Below are 17,129 nucleotides of genomic sequence, written 5' to 3' on the forward strand. Positions count from 1 at the left end.
AACTCTGCCACAACAGTATGCCTTGGCTTCCACTTCAGGACAGTGCGGTGGAGAATTTTTGCCATTCCCCTCACTAGTCATCCTTTGATATTGGTCACTCAGGGCCAAATTAGGAGGTTATTTTTGCTGTTAGCCCAGCAGCAATCAAAATTGCACCATGACAGTCCAAACAAATTTCATGTGGGATCCTTATAGGCAGCAGACAAGGAGCAGGATTTCTCCACCTGTCTGAACTCTAACCCAGACTCCAGGTGTGAAAGGCTGATGCACTTACAGCAATTTGGTGCTGCTACCACTCTTCTTTTTTTTTGTCTGAAGGAATACTCATGATTAATATCGTTATTGGAAGGGCTGGTAAAACTCCCATTCCACAGACTCAAAATACCAATTAAAAACCATGGGATGATATTGTGACACTGGCTATTTCAGTTGCTGCGTGAATTTGATCCCTATCAGCAGCCTCTTTCAAATTTTACCTCAGTATCAAACTCAGGGTCCTTAAAAGGTTCGTTCAATTTTCCCCCCATTCTCAGCAAAAATAAATTCAGACTCATGAAAAGTCAAATGATTCATTTCTTGTTAAGCTGATTTATTTTTGTGATTACCTGAAAGGTTATATTAACTTACCACTGGCCGTAAATTAGAAACGAGCAGTGAAGTATTATGTTTAAGTGCTAAGGTGTCAAACGGCTTAACAGCCAAATGCAGAATTGCCTTGCCACTGCAAATGTAAATTAATGATGAACTTGAAATGTAAAATTAACTGCTGCTGCCCCTCTGGTGCCATCATTTTTAGTGTGGACAAGTCAAGCAGATAAATGCTATCACACCTAGCTCCATTTTCCATGAACATTGAGCCTAATTAAAGCCACTGTCAACCTGACCCTGCAGTGCTTTCATGATGGCAATTGGTGACCAAGTGGATGATGGTCAAAACAGGTTCACAAAGAGGACTTATCACCTCACTTATCACCCCACCAGCCTCCGCATTCAAAGGATCATCCTCCGCCATTTCCGCCAACTCCAGCATGGTGTCACCACCAAACATATCTTCCCTTCACACCCCCTGGCGGCATTCCGCAGGGATCGTTCCCTCCGGGACACCCTGGTCCACTCCTCCATCACCCCCTACACCTCAACCCCCTCCCAAGGCACCTTCCCATGCAACCGCAGAAGGTGCAACACCTGCCCCTTCACTTCCCCTCTCCTCACCGTCCAAGGGTCCAAACACTCCTTTCAAGTGAAGCAGCATTTCACTTGCACTTCCCTCAATTTAGTCTTCTGCATTCGTTGCTCCCAATGCGGTCTCCTCTACATTGGAGAGACCAAACGCAGACTGGATGACCGCTTTGCAGAACACCTTCTGTCTGTCCACAAGCATGACCCAGACCTCCCTGTCGCTTGCCATTTCAGCACTCCACCCTGCTCTCATGCCCACATGTCTGTCCTTGGCCTGCTGCATTGTTCCAGTGAAGCTCAACGCAAACTGGAGGAACAGCACCTCATCTCCCGACCAGGCACTTTACAGCCTTCCGGACTGAATATTGAGTTCAACAATTTTAGATCATGAACTCTCTCCTCCATCCCCACCCCTTTTCCGATCCCCCCCTTTTTTTCCAATAATTTATATAGATTTTTCTTTTCCTGTCTATTTCCATTATTTTTAAATGTATTTCCATCCATTGTTTTATCTCTACCTTTTAGCCTATTTCGATCCCTTCCCTTCACCCCACCCCACCCCCACTAGGGCTATCTGTACCTTGCTTGTCCTGCTTTCTACCCTTAATTAGCACATTCCTTAGATAATATCACCACCTTCAACACCTCTTTGTTCTTTTGTCTATGACATCTTTTGGCTATCTCCACCTATCACTGGCCCTCTATCCAGCTCTACCTGTCCCACCTCCCCTTAAACCAGCTTATATTTCACCTCTTTTCTATTTTTACTTAGTTCTGTTGAAGAGTCATACGGACTCAAAACATTAACTGTGTTCCTCTCCGCAGATGCTGCCAGACCTGTTGAGTTTTTCCAGGTATTTTTATTTTTGTTTTGGATTTCCAGCATCCGCAGTTTTTTGCTTTTATCACAAAGAGGAAGTCATGTCAATCAAATTTAGTGTTTTGTTTTGAGGGTGTGACTAGGGAGGTTGATCAGGATAAGGCAGTGGGTGTGACTTCAAGATTTGACTATTCCAATGTTCTCCTGGCTGGCCTCCCTCCCACCCTATACGCTCCATAAACTTGAACTTAACCAAAGCTTTTCTGCCCATATCCAAACTCAAATGCAAGTCCCGTTTACCCATCACCCCCGTGCTCACTAACCTACACTGGCTGCGAAATCAGCAAACTCTGGGTTTTAAAATTCTCATCTTTATTTTCAAATCTCTCCATGGCCTCATCCCTCCACATTTCTATAACCTCCTCCAGCCAGAAATCTCTGTGCTCCTCCAATTGTGGGCTCCAACACAAACGTAATTTTCATCATTCCGCTATTAGTCGCCGTGCCTTTAGTTGCCTAGCCCTAAGCACTGGAATTTCCTCGCTAAACCTCTCCTCCACTCTACCTCAGTTAAGACGCTCCTCAAACTCATTCCTTTGATCAAACATTTGATCATCTGTCTGAATATCTCCTTATGTCCTTGATGTTAAATCTTCTTTGATAATAGACCTGTGAAATGCCTTGGGTCGTGTTATTATGTTGAAGGCACTATAGAAATGAAAGCTGTTACAGCTGATGTTCAAATATCAGGACCAATTTTAACTCTGTGCATAGGAATGGATTTTGAGCGAGTTGCACTGTCGCCCATCTTCATAAATTATCTGGGGTTAGGAAGCACAAGCACAGTAGTTAAAATTGCAGAATTACTAATGAAGTGGGTAGACGGCAAAATTGAACAGGATAAGCTACAGGGTATTTGAATAATTGGCAGTCGGGTAGACAAGTAGCAGATGAAATGCATTGAAGAGAAATGCAACATGCTTCACATTTGGAAGAAAATCCAGGAAGGGATTTTCACTTAAATAATGTGAAAGATAATAATGCGTATGCAAAATGACAGAGATTGTGTGGGGGTCTGAATGACAATAAATTGAAGCTGTTACAATAATGCTCGTCAGCTACAAGTGAAGCATATCAGATGCTGGGATCGACTGGGATTTATTAAAAATCAACATTGATCCAAAGTAGCGAGGTGATCCTGCCGATTCATAAATGGATAGTGTGACCACCGTTAGGACTGCTGTCGAACAAAAAGGATATTACAGCTACTGAAAGGACATAGAGGAGGGGAACCAGGATGACTGAGAGGGTGGAGGAATTGGACTGTTAAAAAGTGATTATCTAAATTGGGCATGTTCTTACTGGGGAAGGGAAGGTTTGGGAGGCTGCTTTAGGACACTAAAGAGACCAGGCCATGACATGCAGTTTCACAATGTCCATCCTTCAAAATGGTCATCATTTTGCATCATTTTTATTCTTGTAAATGCCTCCGCAAAGTTAACCAAGAAACAGAGACCACCATTAATAATAATTCAAATTGAAAGCTGTAATTACAAATAATTAGAAGGCACACAAAAGAATACTATTGTTTGTCTAGTCTTTATCCATTCATTCCAATAGCTAAACATGAGCCAGTTCTACAGGAAGTGAGGATCAGACCAGTTGTCAAACAAAAATTACCAAGGTCCTCAAAAAGTTTGACATGATGTTTTAGTGTCAATGTTTAGTTTGGAGAAAATTGGTGGGGGACCCAAAAACAAATGCTTTAAATTCCAACTGGACGGTGGAGGGTTAATAGTGGAAAATTCTTTCCATTGTTTGGTAACAAAAGCTGTTGCTGGCACATGCTAGGATATGAGTTCACAGGTGTTAGTTCATTGGTGCCTTAATTAGTTTGTCAAAAGAATATTTGACCAACGTGAATTGGGATGTCAAAGAAAGACTGGGCCCATCATCCCCTAGCATCCAGATGTACTTTCCAACACAGCTTCACTGGGTAGCAACCAAGAGCAAGAACACTGGGGGCACTAAGGTCTTTTTTAATCTCATCATGGGATGTGGGCATCGCTGGAAAGACCAGCATTTATTGCCCATCCCTAATTGCTTTTGTGAAGGTGACAATGAGCCACATTTTCAACCACTGCAGTCGTGTTGTGTAGCTATACCTACAATGCTGTTGGAGTGGGACTTTCAGGATTTTGACCTGAGTCAGGATGATTTTGGCTTGGTGGGAAACATGCAGGTGGTGGTGTTCCCATGCATCTGCTGCCCTCATCCTTCTAGGCGGTAGAGGTCACAGGTTTGGAAGGTGCTGTTGAAGGAGCCTTGGTGAGTTGCTGCAATGCATCTTGTAGATGGTACACACTGCTGCCGCTGTGCGTCGGTGGCAGGAGTGAATGTGGTGCATGGGGTGCCAATCAAGCAGGCTGCTTTGTCCTATATGGTGATGAGTTGCTCCACTATTGTTGGAGATGCAATCTTCCAGGCAAGTGAACACTATCACATTCCTGCCTTGTGCCTTGTAGACAATGGGCAGGCATTGGGAAGTCAAAAGGTGAGCTACTCACCATAGAAATCCCAGTGTCTGACCTGCCCTTGTAGTCACAGCAATTATGTGGCTGGTCCAGTGAGGTCTCTGGTCAATGCTAACCCCCTGGATGTCGATGGTGGGGGATTCAGTGATGGTAATGTAATTGAACGTCAAGGGAAGATGGTTGGATCTTCTCCTGTTGCAGATGGTCATCACCCAGCACTTATGTGGTGTAAGGGGTCACTTAACAACCAAGTTTGAATGTTGTCCAGGTCTTACTGCTTGCAGGTATAGCTTGTTTCAGTGCCTGGAGAGTTACAAATGGCATTGGAGACTGTGTAATCATCAGCAAACATCCCCACTTTTTTCTATGTTGGGAGGAAGATCATTGATGAAGCAGCTGAAGATAGTCGAACCCAGGACACTACCCAGAGGAACTCTTGCAGTGCTGTCCTGGAGCTAAGATGATTGGCCTCCAACAACCATAAACATCTTCCTCTGTGCTATAACAAAAACAGAATTACCTGGAAAAACTCAGCAGGTCTGGCAGCATCGGCGGAGAAGAAATCAGTTAACGTTTCGAGCCTTCATGGCCCTTCGGCAGATCTGCCGAAGGGCCATGAAGGCTCGAAACGTTAACTGATTTCTTCTCCGCCGATGCTGCCAGACCTGCTGAGTTTTTCCAGGTAATTCTGTTTTTGTTTTGGATTTCCAGCATCCGCAGTAGCTTTTAGCTTTTTGTTTTCCTCTGTGCTATGTACGACTCCAACCAGTGGAAAGTTTTCCCTTGATTCCCATTGACTTCAATTTTATTCGGGCTCCTTGATGCCACACTCGGTCAAATGCTGCCTTCATATCAAGGACTGTCACTGTCATCTCACCTCTGAAATTCAGCTCTTTTGTCCGTGTTTGGGCTAAGGCTGCAATAAGGTCAGGAGCTGAGTGGTCCTGGCAGAACCCAAACATCAGTGAACAGGTTATTACTGTGTAAGTGCTGCTTAATAGCATTGTCACTGACACCTTCCATTATTTTGCGACTAGACAGATGGGGCAGTAATTAGCTGGATTGGATTTGTCCTTTTTATGGATATTTCTGGGCAATTTTTCATACTGTCAGGTGGATACCAGTGTTGCACTTGAACTGGTTGGCTAGAGGTGCAGCTAGTTCTGAAAGACAAGTTCTCAGTACTACACCATGATGTTGTCCGCGTCCATTGTCTTTGCTGTATCCAGTGCACTCAGCCATTACTTGATATCACATGGAGTGAATAGAATTGGCTGAAAACTGGCATCTGTGATGCTGGGCACCTCAGGAGGAGACTGAAATAGATCATCCACTCGACACTTCTGGCTGAAGATAGTTGCAAATTCTTCAGTCTTTCCTTTTACACTGACATGTTGATATCCTCCTTTATTCAGAGTGGAAATGTTTATGAACTCTCCTCATCCCATTAGTTGTTTAATGGTCTGCCACCATTCATAACTCTATATGGCAGAACTGCAGAGCTTTAGCTCCATCTGTACATGTTGCTTCCACTGTTTAGTATGCATCTATGTCCTGTGTTGCAATTTCACCAGGTTGGTACGTCAGTTTTAGGTATTACTGGTAGTGCTCCTAGAATGCTCTCCTACACATCTTATATAACCAGGGTTTGTCCCTTGGCTTGATGGTATTTGAGTGAGGGATACGCCAGGTCACGAGGATACAGATTGTGGTGGAATGCAACTGTGCTGCTGGTGATGGAATACAGCAACTCAAGGATGCACAGTTTTGAGCTGCTGGATCTGATCTGAATCTATCCAACTCAGCACAATGATAGTGCCGCACAACAGCATGGAGGATGTCCTCAATGTGAAGATGGGACTTCGCCTCTGCAGTACTGTTACCTGTAGCAACCCCATTGTCATTTCAGCGGAGATCAGCAAATTCAGCGCAGATAAATGGTCAAACTTCCTATTCTGAATGGCTCACAAGCCTATACATTTACCTAGGATGGTTCAACCAGACATTGTAATAACTGGCTACTCATTCACTGAGCAAAAGAGGAATCTGGAGCCAGTCTTTCCTTAACACAGGTTTATTCACGTAACCCAGAGAACACAGATATAGACTCTCTGTTCCTCCACCCACACAGGTGAAAAGTGGTTCTTATATATACTTAAGAATAATGCCCTAACATAGAAACTTAGAAACTAGGAGCAGGAGTAGGCTATTCGGCCCTTTGAGCCTGCTCCGCCATTCATTATGATCATGGCTGATCATCCAACTCAATAGCCTGCTCCCGCTTTCTTCCCATACCCCTTGATCCCTTTCACCTCAAGAGCTATATCTAACTCCTTCTTGAAAGCATACAATGCTTTGGTCTCAACTACTTTCTGTGGTAACAAATTCCACAGGTTCACCATCCACTAGGTGAAGAAATTTCTCCTCATCTCAGTCCTAAATGGTCTACCCCATATCCTCAGACTGTGACCCCTGGTTCTGGACTCCCCCACCATCAGGAACATCCTTCCTGCACCTACCCTGTCTAGTCCTGTTAGAATTTTATCGGTTTCTATGAGATCCCCCCTCATTCTTCTGAACTCCAGCGAATATAATAATAATCGACTCAATCTCTCCTCATATGTCAGTCCCGCCATCTCAGGAATCAGTCGGGTAAACCTTCGCTGCACTCCCTCTATAGCAAGTACATCCTTCCTCAGATAAGGAGACCAAAACTGCACACAATATTCCAGGTGTGGTCTCACCAAGGCCCTGTACAATTGCAGCAAGACATCCTTGTTCCTGCACTTGAATCCTCTGGCTATGAAGGCCAACATACCACTTGCCTTCTTTACCGCCTGCTGCATCTGCATGCTTACCTTCAGCGACTGCCTTCCTGTTTTTGCTACCAAAATGGATAACCTCACATTTATCCACCTAATACTACATCTGCCATGCATTTGCCCACTCAGCTTGTCCAAATCACACTGAAGCATCTCTGCATCCTCCTCACAGCTCACCCTCCCAGCCAGCTTTGTGTCATCTGCAAATTTGGAGATATTACATTTAATTCCCTCATCTAAATCATTTATATTGTGAATAACTGGGGTCCCAGCACCAATCCCTGCGGTACCCCACTAGTTACTGCCTGCCATTCAGAAAAAGACCCATTTATTCCTACTCTTTGTTTCCTGTCTGCAAACCAGTTTTCTATCCGTCTCAATACACTACCCCCAATTCCATGCGCTTTAATTTTACACACCAATCTCTTATGTGGGACTTTGTCAAAAGCCTTCTGAAAGTCCAAATAAACCACATCCACTGGCTCCTCCTCATCAACTCTACTAGTTACATCCTCGAAAAATTCCAGTAGATTTGTAAAGCATGATTTCCTTTTCATAAATCCATGCTGACTCTGTCCGATTCTGCCACTGTTTTCCACATGCTCAGCTATTAAATCTTTTATAATGGACTCTAGAATGTTCCCCACTACCAACGTCAGGCTGACTGATCTATAATTCCCTGTTTTCTCTCTGCATCCCTTTTTAAATAGTGGGGTTACATTAGCTACCCTCCAATCTGTAGGAACTGTTCCAGAGTCCATAGAATCTCGGAAGATGACCACCAATGCATCCACTATTTCTAGGGCCACTTCCTTAAGTACTCTGAGATGTAGATTATCAGGCCCCAGGGATTTATCGGCCTTCAATCCCATCAATTTCCCCAACACCATTTCCCTACTAATACTGATTTCTTTCAGTTCTTCCCTCTCTCTAAACCCTGTGTTCCCCAACATTTCTGGCATGTTATTAGTGTCCTCCTTTGTGAGGACAGAACCAAAGTATGTATTTAGTTGGTCAGCCATTTCTTTGTTCCCCATTATAAATTCCCCTGTTTCTGACTGTAAGGGACCTACATTTGTCCTCACCAATCTTTTTCTCTTCACATACCTATAGAAACTTTTACAGTCAGTTTTTATGTTCCCTGCAAGCTTACTCTCGTACTCTATTTTCCCCTTCTTAATCAATCCCTTGGTCCTCCTTTGCTGAATTCTAAACTGCTCCCAATCCTCAGGTCTGTTGTTTTTTCTGGCCAATTTGTATGCCTCTTCCTTGCATCTAATACTATCTCCAATTTCCCTTGTAAGTCATGGTTTGGCCACCTTTCCTGTTTTACTTTTGCGCCAGACAGGAATAAACAATTGTTGCAGTTCACCCATGCGCTCTTTGAATGTTTGCCATTGCCTATCCACCGTCATCCCTTTAAGTAACATTTCTCAATCCATCATAGCCAACTCGCGCCTCATACCATCGTAGTTGCCTTTATTAAGATTCAGGACCCAAGTCTCAGAATCAACGACGTCACTCTCCATCTTGATGAAGAATTCTACCATATTATGGTCGCTCATCCCCAAGGGGCCTCGCACAACTAGATTGCCAATTCTTCCTTTCTGATTACACAATACCCAGTTGAAGGTCGCCTGTTTTCTTGTTGGTTCCTCAAGGTATTGGTCCAGAAAAACATCCCGTATACACTCCAGGAATTCCACCTCTACGGTATTGTTACTAATTTGATTTGCCCAATCTATATGCATATTAAAGTCACCCATAATTACAGATGTTCCTTTATTACATGCATCTCGAATTTCCTGTTTAATGCCATTCCCAACATCACCACTACAGTTTGGGGGTCTATATACAACCCCCACTAACATTTTTTTGCCCCTTAGTGTTTCTCAGCTCTACCCATACAAATTCCACATCGTCGGGGCTAATATCTTCCCTCACTATTGCGTTAATTTCCTGTTTAACCAGCAAAGCAACTCCACCACCTTTTCCTTTTTGCCTGTCCTTCCTAAATACTGAATACCCCTGGATGTTCAGTTCCCATCCCTGGTCACCCTGCAGCCATGTCTCCGTAATCCCGACTATATCATACCTGTTTACATCTGTTTGTGCAACAGCTACTCTCACTTACAACTAGAGCATGCACTTCATTGTGACAGAATAGCAACATTAACAGACAGCTCGTGCAAAACAAAGGAAGCCCACAGCTGCAAGCTGCAACTGTTAAGGATTCAGGGGTAGCTCAGTGAAGTCAACTCTTCCTGACAATAGTAAAATATAGAAGTAAAGGGCCAAGAACTACAGCCACCACTGCAACAGAAATACACTCTCGTTCCAGTGAACTTGCCAGGGATGGCAATTAGAATGGAATCAAGTTCATTCTAGCTGGCAGCTTCCAGGGTAACAAATGACCATCTATATACTCCACAATTGCAGAAAAGCTACCACCTGTTCAGTCACAGTTGACAGGAGGAAGATATTCTAACTGCCCAAATTGCTTACAAAATTAACAAGTGTTCAAAGTAAATACTAAAATCTTTCTCTGATCAGTTTTTTTCATCCATTTTCATGGAATTTTTAAAAACGATACATCAAAAAAATGTTTCATTTATGATAATCCACTTCACCACAGGTGAATTGAATTGGCTAGTTAGAGGCTGACAGCGTGTTGAAGCCAAATTAAGGGGTGCACTCACCATGCAAAATAGTTGAAGGGATTTTATCATTATAGCTACAATCATTTTCTTCACATGCTGAGGATCAGTACTGCAGCATGGCTTCACCTGACAGTAGACCTGTAACAGTGCCAGAGCTCTGGAACCTGCCCTAATTTATATTGAAGGGAAGATTCCACAATGCTGGAAGGAACAACCCAAACACATGTTCTTGGACTGCCCAGGCCCAGCTAAGACCTCAGTCCTGTCCACAGACAGAAAAAGTGCTGGTGCCGCTGAAGGCAGTTCTTAAGTTGTTGCACTTGTGCTCCTGTCTCTCATTCAACCTTCTGCTGCCTCTATTCTAAATCCCATTCACCCATTACCTATGTTTTCGCTGACATACACTGGCTCCAGGTCCATGGGCGCCTCAAGTTTAAAGTTCACATCCTTGTGTTCAAATCCCTCTGTGACCTCGACCCTCCCAAACTCTGTAACGTCCTCCAGCCCAACAACCCTCTGAGAACTCTGCATTCTCTGACTTTGGCCTCTTGTACATCCACAACTTCCTTCACCCCAGCATTGGCATCTATGCCTTCAGCTGTCTGGGGCCCATAATCTTGAATTCCCTCCCTTTCTCTCTTCCTTTACAGCTTCCTGTTTGACCAAGCTTTTGGTCATCTATCCTAACATCTCCTCCTTTCATTAGATGGTGTCCATTTCTATCTGATTATACTTCTGTGAAGCACCTCGGAACATCTTACTAAATAAACAGTGCTATGTAAAAAACAGTTGTCACCATTATTGTTGCGGGAACCAGAAAATGCCACTTCAGCAGGTTGGGTCTCAGTGTTTCTGGAAGCAATCTCAGTAATTCCTCCACCTACTGCACTGCCACTAGCGAATAGTAAATGCTCCTTCACATCTGGCGCATGCACTTGCAGTGCAAATGACAGAAGAATTTTCTTATCTCCAGCACCATCCATGATATGCACATACCAACATTTCCTACTATAGTATAAATGTGTTCAGAAAGTTTGTATGATCATCACAGCCTTGTGTTGCATGACTTTCATTCAAATGTATTAATAAAAATTTAACCACCAGCAGCAAGACTCAACATTTTACAAATTGCTACTGAATTACAAAGCTGCAGGGAATGTAGAAATGTTTTATTTACAAGGAGTTTCAAGCTCTATTTTCAAAGATCACAGTAGATTTCCATTAAATAAAAAGGACAAACTCCCAGGTTCATTAATTGTGTTTTCATCTTTCTCCCAGAGAAGCAAAAATACCTTTCTTCAGACTGGTAAGTAATTTTGTAGAAATACTTACTGGGTTTCATGACCAATGCCAAATTGTAGATGGCAAACTAACAGCAGGTAAAAAAGTCCCAATTTATGGAATGGGCCAGAATTTGGTGTACTTTATGTGCAATTGGTACAGCGAATTCAGGCGAGGAGCAGATGGGATGTTAAATGTTAATTTGTAAAATTGCTGTCCCAAGTTATGTCAATCCACCATTAGCTTTGCGGAAACAGCCTCACGCACTTAGTGACCCTCTTGTTTTTAGGAACTTGATTGAAGGCCCAGTAAACATGCCACAGAAAGTTATGTCTTATCATTACAAGCGTAAGCACTTGTTTAATAATGAGAAGTACTAATGACTGCCAAACAGCCTCACTCGCACAGAAAATTCACTTTTACAAGTGTAGCGTCTCATCCCTTCAGGTTTTGATGTTTTCGCAAAGATTTTAAGAATGTTACATTTTAATTTTCTCTTCGATTAAATCCAACATCTACACCCCATCATTCTAGACTCCTTAATCATTGGAAACAATCTGTTTCTATTAACTCTGTCCTACCCCTTCATAATTTTAAACAATTCTGTCATATCACCCTGTTTTCTCAGCCTTGTTGTTGTTTCAAACTTGTATTCCTGCACACCAAGGAGAACGCTGTCAGAGCAATTCAATGTCGCACTGATGTCAGTTGACAACAGTGAAAAAGTTTCCTGCCACATTACACTATTCAATTAAATCAAATGGCTGGTTTGTTTACAGGGTTCGGTTAGCTCAGCTGGCTGGATGGCTAGAGTGTGGTGCAGAATAACACCAACAGTGCAGATTCAACCCCTGCAGAAGTTGAAGTAGATCTTGGGGCCTACCTCATTATCTTGCCCAATAGTGATATCATAATCTAAGCTATGATCAGAAACCCTCTGACAATGAAGTAAAAGCAAAATACAGTGGATGCTGGAAATCCAAATTAAAAACAGGAAGTGTTGGAAATACTCAGTGGGTCTGGCAGTATCTGTGAAGGATTAACGTGATGTGTTTTATTTGTTGAAAGGGTGGGGAGGAAGAGCATTTGTCGTTTAATCTCTCCTGCCCTCTACCCTATCCTAATCTCTTTTGTTCTTCCTCCCTCTTCCCCCTTTCAACAGAATAAAACCCATCACATTTCTACCTTCCTTCAGTTCCAAAGAAGAGTCAAATTGGACTTGAAACGTTAACTCTGTTTCTCTCTCCACAGATGCTGCCAGACCTGCTAAGCGTTTACGACGTCTTCTCTGTTTGTATCTTGGACAAAAAGGACACTACGTGAAGAGAGATGGAGAGAGAGAGTTTATTTACATCACAATTTCTTTACGATTACAAACTAATATTACCCAACAATGAGCAACCCAGTTATTAACTTCACAAGCTCTTGTTTGGTCATCCTACAAGTGACACATTTCGCCAACCTCCTCTCTATTATCCCTCCCACAGTACGGTACTCACAGCAAATGTCTCAATGGTAGGTACTGTACAACCCATTTGCTTCAAACATTATTCACCACTGTCCTGTCACTAACTGTTTCCCATACAATGCCATAGAACTATGAGAGAAGTTGGGATAATTAAACAGAGCAGTACATGATTCCTAAAAAAGCAGGAGGGGCTTGTCTCCAAAGGTTGCTGTTTCTTATTCTTTAGCAACTCTTAAAACTGCATCTTCAAATGGGGAAGGAAATCATTTTCATGCTCCCACAGTTATGCCTTGCAATGGAAACTGAAGTCCCCCTTACCTCGAGCTGTAGCAGTTTCTCTCCAGCATTGAATGCATCCCAACTTTCACTGTCTAGTCCACTGTCCACTGCAGAAGGATATGATCCAAAGCAAAGGCGGAATACCTGAAAAACAATCGAGAGCAATTTAATTAAACTAACTGTTTGACAAGATTAATTATCATGAAAAGACACAAGCAAAGGTAACCTTAATAGATTCTCACAATGATAATCCATTATTGTTCCTAGTTCTATGAATAGTTAATGAAATCAGATACGTGTTGAGTATAACCCAACAATCCTCTGTACTGAGCTGTTTTGTTTTAATGTACTTTGTTGTGGATTCACAGTACATGTAAATATTTTATAATGTCAGCTGTCACTCAGTGGGAAGCACTCTTGCTTCTAAGTCAGAAGGTTTTCGGTTCAAGTCCCACTCCAAAGACTTGAGTACAAAAATCTAGGCTGACACTCCAGTGCAGCGCTAAGGGAATGCTGCACTGTCAGAGGTGCCGTCCCTCAGATGAGACATTAAACCGAGGCTCTGTCTGCTCTCTCAGGTGCATGTAAAAGCATTATTTCAATAGTGAGCAAGGGCAGTTCTCTCAGGTACCCTGGCCAATATTTATCCCTCAATAAATATCACAAAACAGATTACATGATCATTATCAGATCGCAGTTTTTTCGGAGTTTGCTGCGGACAAATTGGCTGCCACTATATTACAACAGTGACTGCACTCCAAAAGTAAAGTCCTGAGGTTGTGAAAGATGCTTTATAAAGTCTTTCTTTATATATTGAGGGAACTTGTGTCATTCAGCCTCATCCAGGTTCCAAAACGTGCTTTAGAAACAGTGCAAACTATGGGCTATTTCAGCCTATTAAATAAACACCTTGCCCAGTCAAATCTAATATGGAGACGTGCATCCTAATATCTTGCCTGAATTCTGATGTAAATGATATTGACTAAAATCCCCATTCTATAGGGATGGAAGAAACAGAATTTTTGTTGGTGATTCCCAACATTGCTCCCAATCTTGAATGAGTCACTTGTGAAAGGCGCTGAACTGGAGCAAAGTGCTTTGGCCCACTGGACAAGGGAAAGGAAGGAAAGGGATAACCAGTCAGCTAGCCAATGGGCAAGGTACTCTAAACCAGTCTTACATATTTGAAAACATGGGCAGAATATTGCCGTCGGCGTGCTGGGGGGGTCCCGACACGCCGACACATAAAATAACGCGAGATGACGTCGGACGTGTATCCCGATGTCATCGCGCACCATTTCGATATTGCGTTCAGTGGGCGCCGGCCACAGGCGGCTGCGCGCCCGCCGAACGGTCAAAGGCCTATTAAGGCCATTTAAAAAGTAATTGACATCGTTAACAGCACTGCCCGTCCAACCTTAAGGTTGGCAGGCAGGCGAAGAGCCCAAGCAGCCTTCGCATTTTTCAGGAAACCTCATCCACGGGCCGGATGAGGTTTCCTAAAGGTTTTTAAAGTAATTAAATAAATTTTGTAAAATACACAAACATGTCCCAGCTCATGTGGCACTGTCACATGAGGGAACATGTTTAAATGATTTTTCAGTTCATTTATTGAAAAGTTTCCTTATCAACTTAATCTCCCTGAGGCAGCTCTGTGCCTCAGGGAGATTGCTGCACTCTTTCGCGTGCATGCGCGAAAGAATGCAGGCCCCGACTCTCCCTCCTCCCCCTGCCCGCACAGGTAGCATGGGAGCGCCGCCGACCACATGTTACCTTAATTGGCCCGCCCACGTACAATGGTGGTGCGCAGCTGATCACGGGCAGCGATCGGCTCTGCGCCCGCCCCCGCCCAGCCCGCTCAACATAGGTAAGATTCAGCCCATAGTCTGAGAGCAGCATTGAAAGGCCTGGTGCAGTTCATCTTCCTGTTTTCTCACATTAGGGACAGTATTGGGAGACAAGTGAAGATTGAGAGAAAATAGGTGGCCCGGGGATAAAAATTTCACCTTTGGAACTTTAAACTATTAATTGCTCCAAACCATATCTTTAATGCAGTCCTAATTGCTCGTGCCAGCATGATCAATTGGAATTTTGCTTAAATGTTCTGTTAAATACGAAAGTTTGTGCAGCTGGGTATAACAAAATTGTACTTAAAATATTTGGTGCAATACAATGTAAATCAACTGCAAATAGCAGTTGAATAAATTTGTAGCAATGACATTAAAATCACTAATTCTTCAGTATGACCATCGTCATTAATGAAATGAAGCACATTGACCACTGTAAGCATGGATCTCAGTCCGGGCCTGACACACATCACACAATATTTACAGAATATTAATAAAAACAGTAATGAAGTGATTATAAAACAATGATCTCACCTCTAAATTTGATGGTCAAGTTGTAAAATCTATCTCAACCTGAGACCACTCACTGATTACTGTTTTGCAATCATACTCACAAATCCATCACTCACTGAATAAATTAGAATGTTGTTTGTACTCATGTGCATTTCTGAATTCTTCTTCACAAAACCACAAGTTGTTTATTCACAAAATTGTCCCTCTAGACCCTGTACTGAACAGGTTTTTAACACCATTATTCATAAAAATATTCAACAACTTGTTATATAGTCCCAAATGGAACCAAAGACATCATCAAAAAAATGAAGACTAAGCCTAAGAAACAGGAGAAGGACCAAACATTTGGTCAAAGGACAATCTTAAAAAAACAGAAGAAGGTGGAGAGACAAAACGTGTAGGGAGGGAATTCCAGAGCATGGAGCTTAGGTAGCTGAGGTACATTCAACAATAGTGGACTGTAGGGAGTAGTGCACATAACACCATTGTTGTGTTCCCTATGCCAGCTTTACACAAACTCACCAATCTCACATATAGGACTGGGAAACTACATTCAGTTTATTTGAAGATGCATTACAGGGTGGCTCAGCAAACAGATCTACTTTAGGGATTCAGCAACCATTACTCACAAGGACAGCACAGTCAGTGGAGCATGGTGGGGGGAGTCAGTGGAGCCTGGGGGTGGTGGGGGCAGTCAGCGGAACATGGGTGGGGGAGTCAGTGGAGCATGGAGTGGGGGGAGTTAGTGCAGCATGGGGTGGGGGGGGAGTCAGTAGAGCATGGAAGGGAGTCAATGGAGAATGGCCAGGGGGAGTCAGTGGAGCATGGCGGGGAGTCAGTGAAGCATGGAGTGGGGAGCCAGTGGAGCATTGGTTGAGGGAGGAGTCAGTGGAGCTTGGGCGGGGGGAATCAGTGGAGCATGGGGGAGGGAGTGCGCATAAGGTTGGAGAAAGTTAGACCTGGGGAGGGATGAAACAATGAAGGGATCTAAACACTAGGATAAGAATGAGAGCAATTGGAGAACCAATTCTGATTTGGGATATGTTACAGGCATCAGAGCTTTAGGTGAACTGAAGTTTACGGAGGACGGGAAAATGGCTAGAAGAGCATTGGAATAGTTAAGCCTGCAGCTAAGAAAGGCATTGCTGAGGGTTCAAAGTTGTACATCCATGGCCAACGTCAGAAACTTGCCATTTACATGTTCTCAGCACTGGCCAATGTTCCCTCTGAGCTGTGCAGTGTACAGCCATGCAACTATCTCAAATGTACCGCACAATGCAACAAACAGGCCGTGTCCAGTGAAGAAAAGTCCCAGGGGCATTGCCACTGACTGGCAAATCCTGCTAAGCTGAACAACTGGAAACAACAACCAGCTGCAGCTCAAAAATAATCAAGATCGACCTCTGCTACCAAAACCTCAACATATGAGCTTCAAAGAATGGTATTTCAGTAACTCGGATTGCGTTCTTCTGTCATTATTCAAGTGAAAAATATTAATTTGGTAAAAGTGAGATGCTGCAGCTTTAAGAACACATGGCACAACTATTAAATAGAGGGCACATCACTTTCTGTAATGTGATCTGACAACTATGTCAATTAAGGCATAACTTATAAATATTGTAGGAAATACAATATCAAATTTGCAGTAAGGCCAATACTAACTATGGAATCAATACAGAATAGCTGGGAACATCTCAGGTTTTGATCCTTGGTTTGTTTCCAGTTC

General features: G+C 43.1%; 1 protein-coding gene across 6 annotated transcripts in view; it reads right to left on the bottom strand.

The window, feature by feature from the left end:
* Positions 1-17,129, bottom strand: part of abca2 (ATP-binding cassette, sub-family A (ABC1), member 2) — a 576,571-nt gene that overhangs the window by 288,720 nt on the left and 270,722 nt on the right. For all 6 annotated transcript variants that reach the window (XM_078550348.1, XM_078550347.1, XM_078550346.1 and 3 more), the window contains one exon: positions 13,083-13,187. In XM_078550348.1, coding sequence (XP_078406474.1) covers positions 13,083-13,187 — 105 coding nt within the window. The remainder of the gene's footprint in view (positions 1-13,082; positions 13,188-17,129) is intronic.

The sequence above is a fragment of the Cetorhinus maximus genome, chromosome 10 (assembly GCF_964194155.1).
Source record: "Cetorhinus maximus chromosome 10, sCetMax3.hap1.1, whole genome shotgun sequence".
Classification (NCBI taxonomy): domain Eukaryota; kingdom Metazoa; phylum Chordata; class Chondrichthyes; order Lamniformes; family Cetorhinidae; genus Cetorhinus; species Cetorhinus maximus.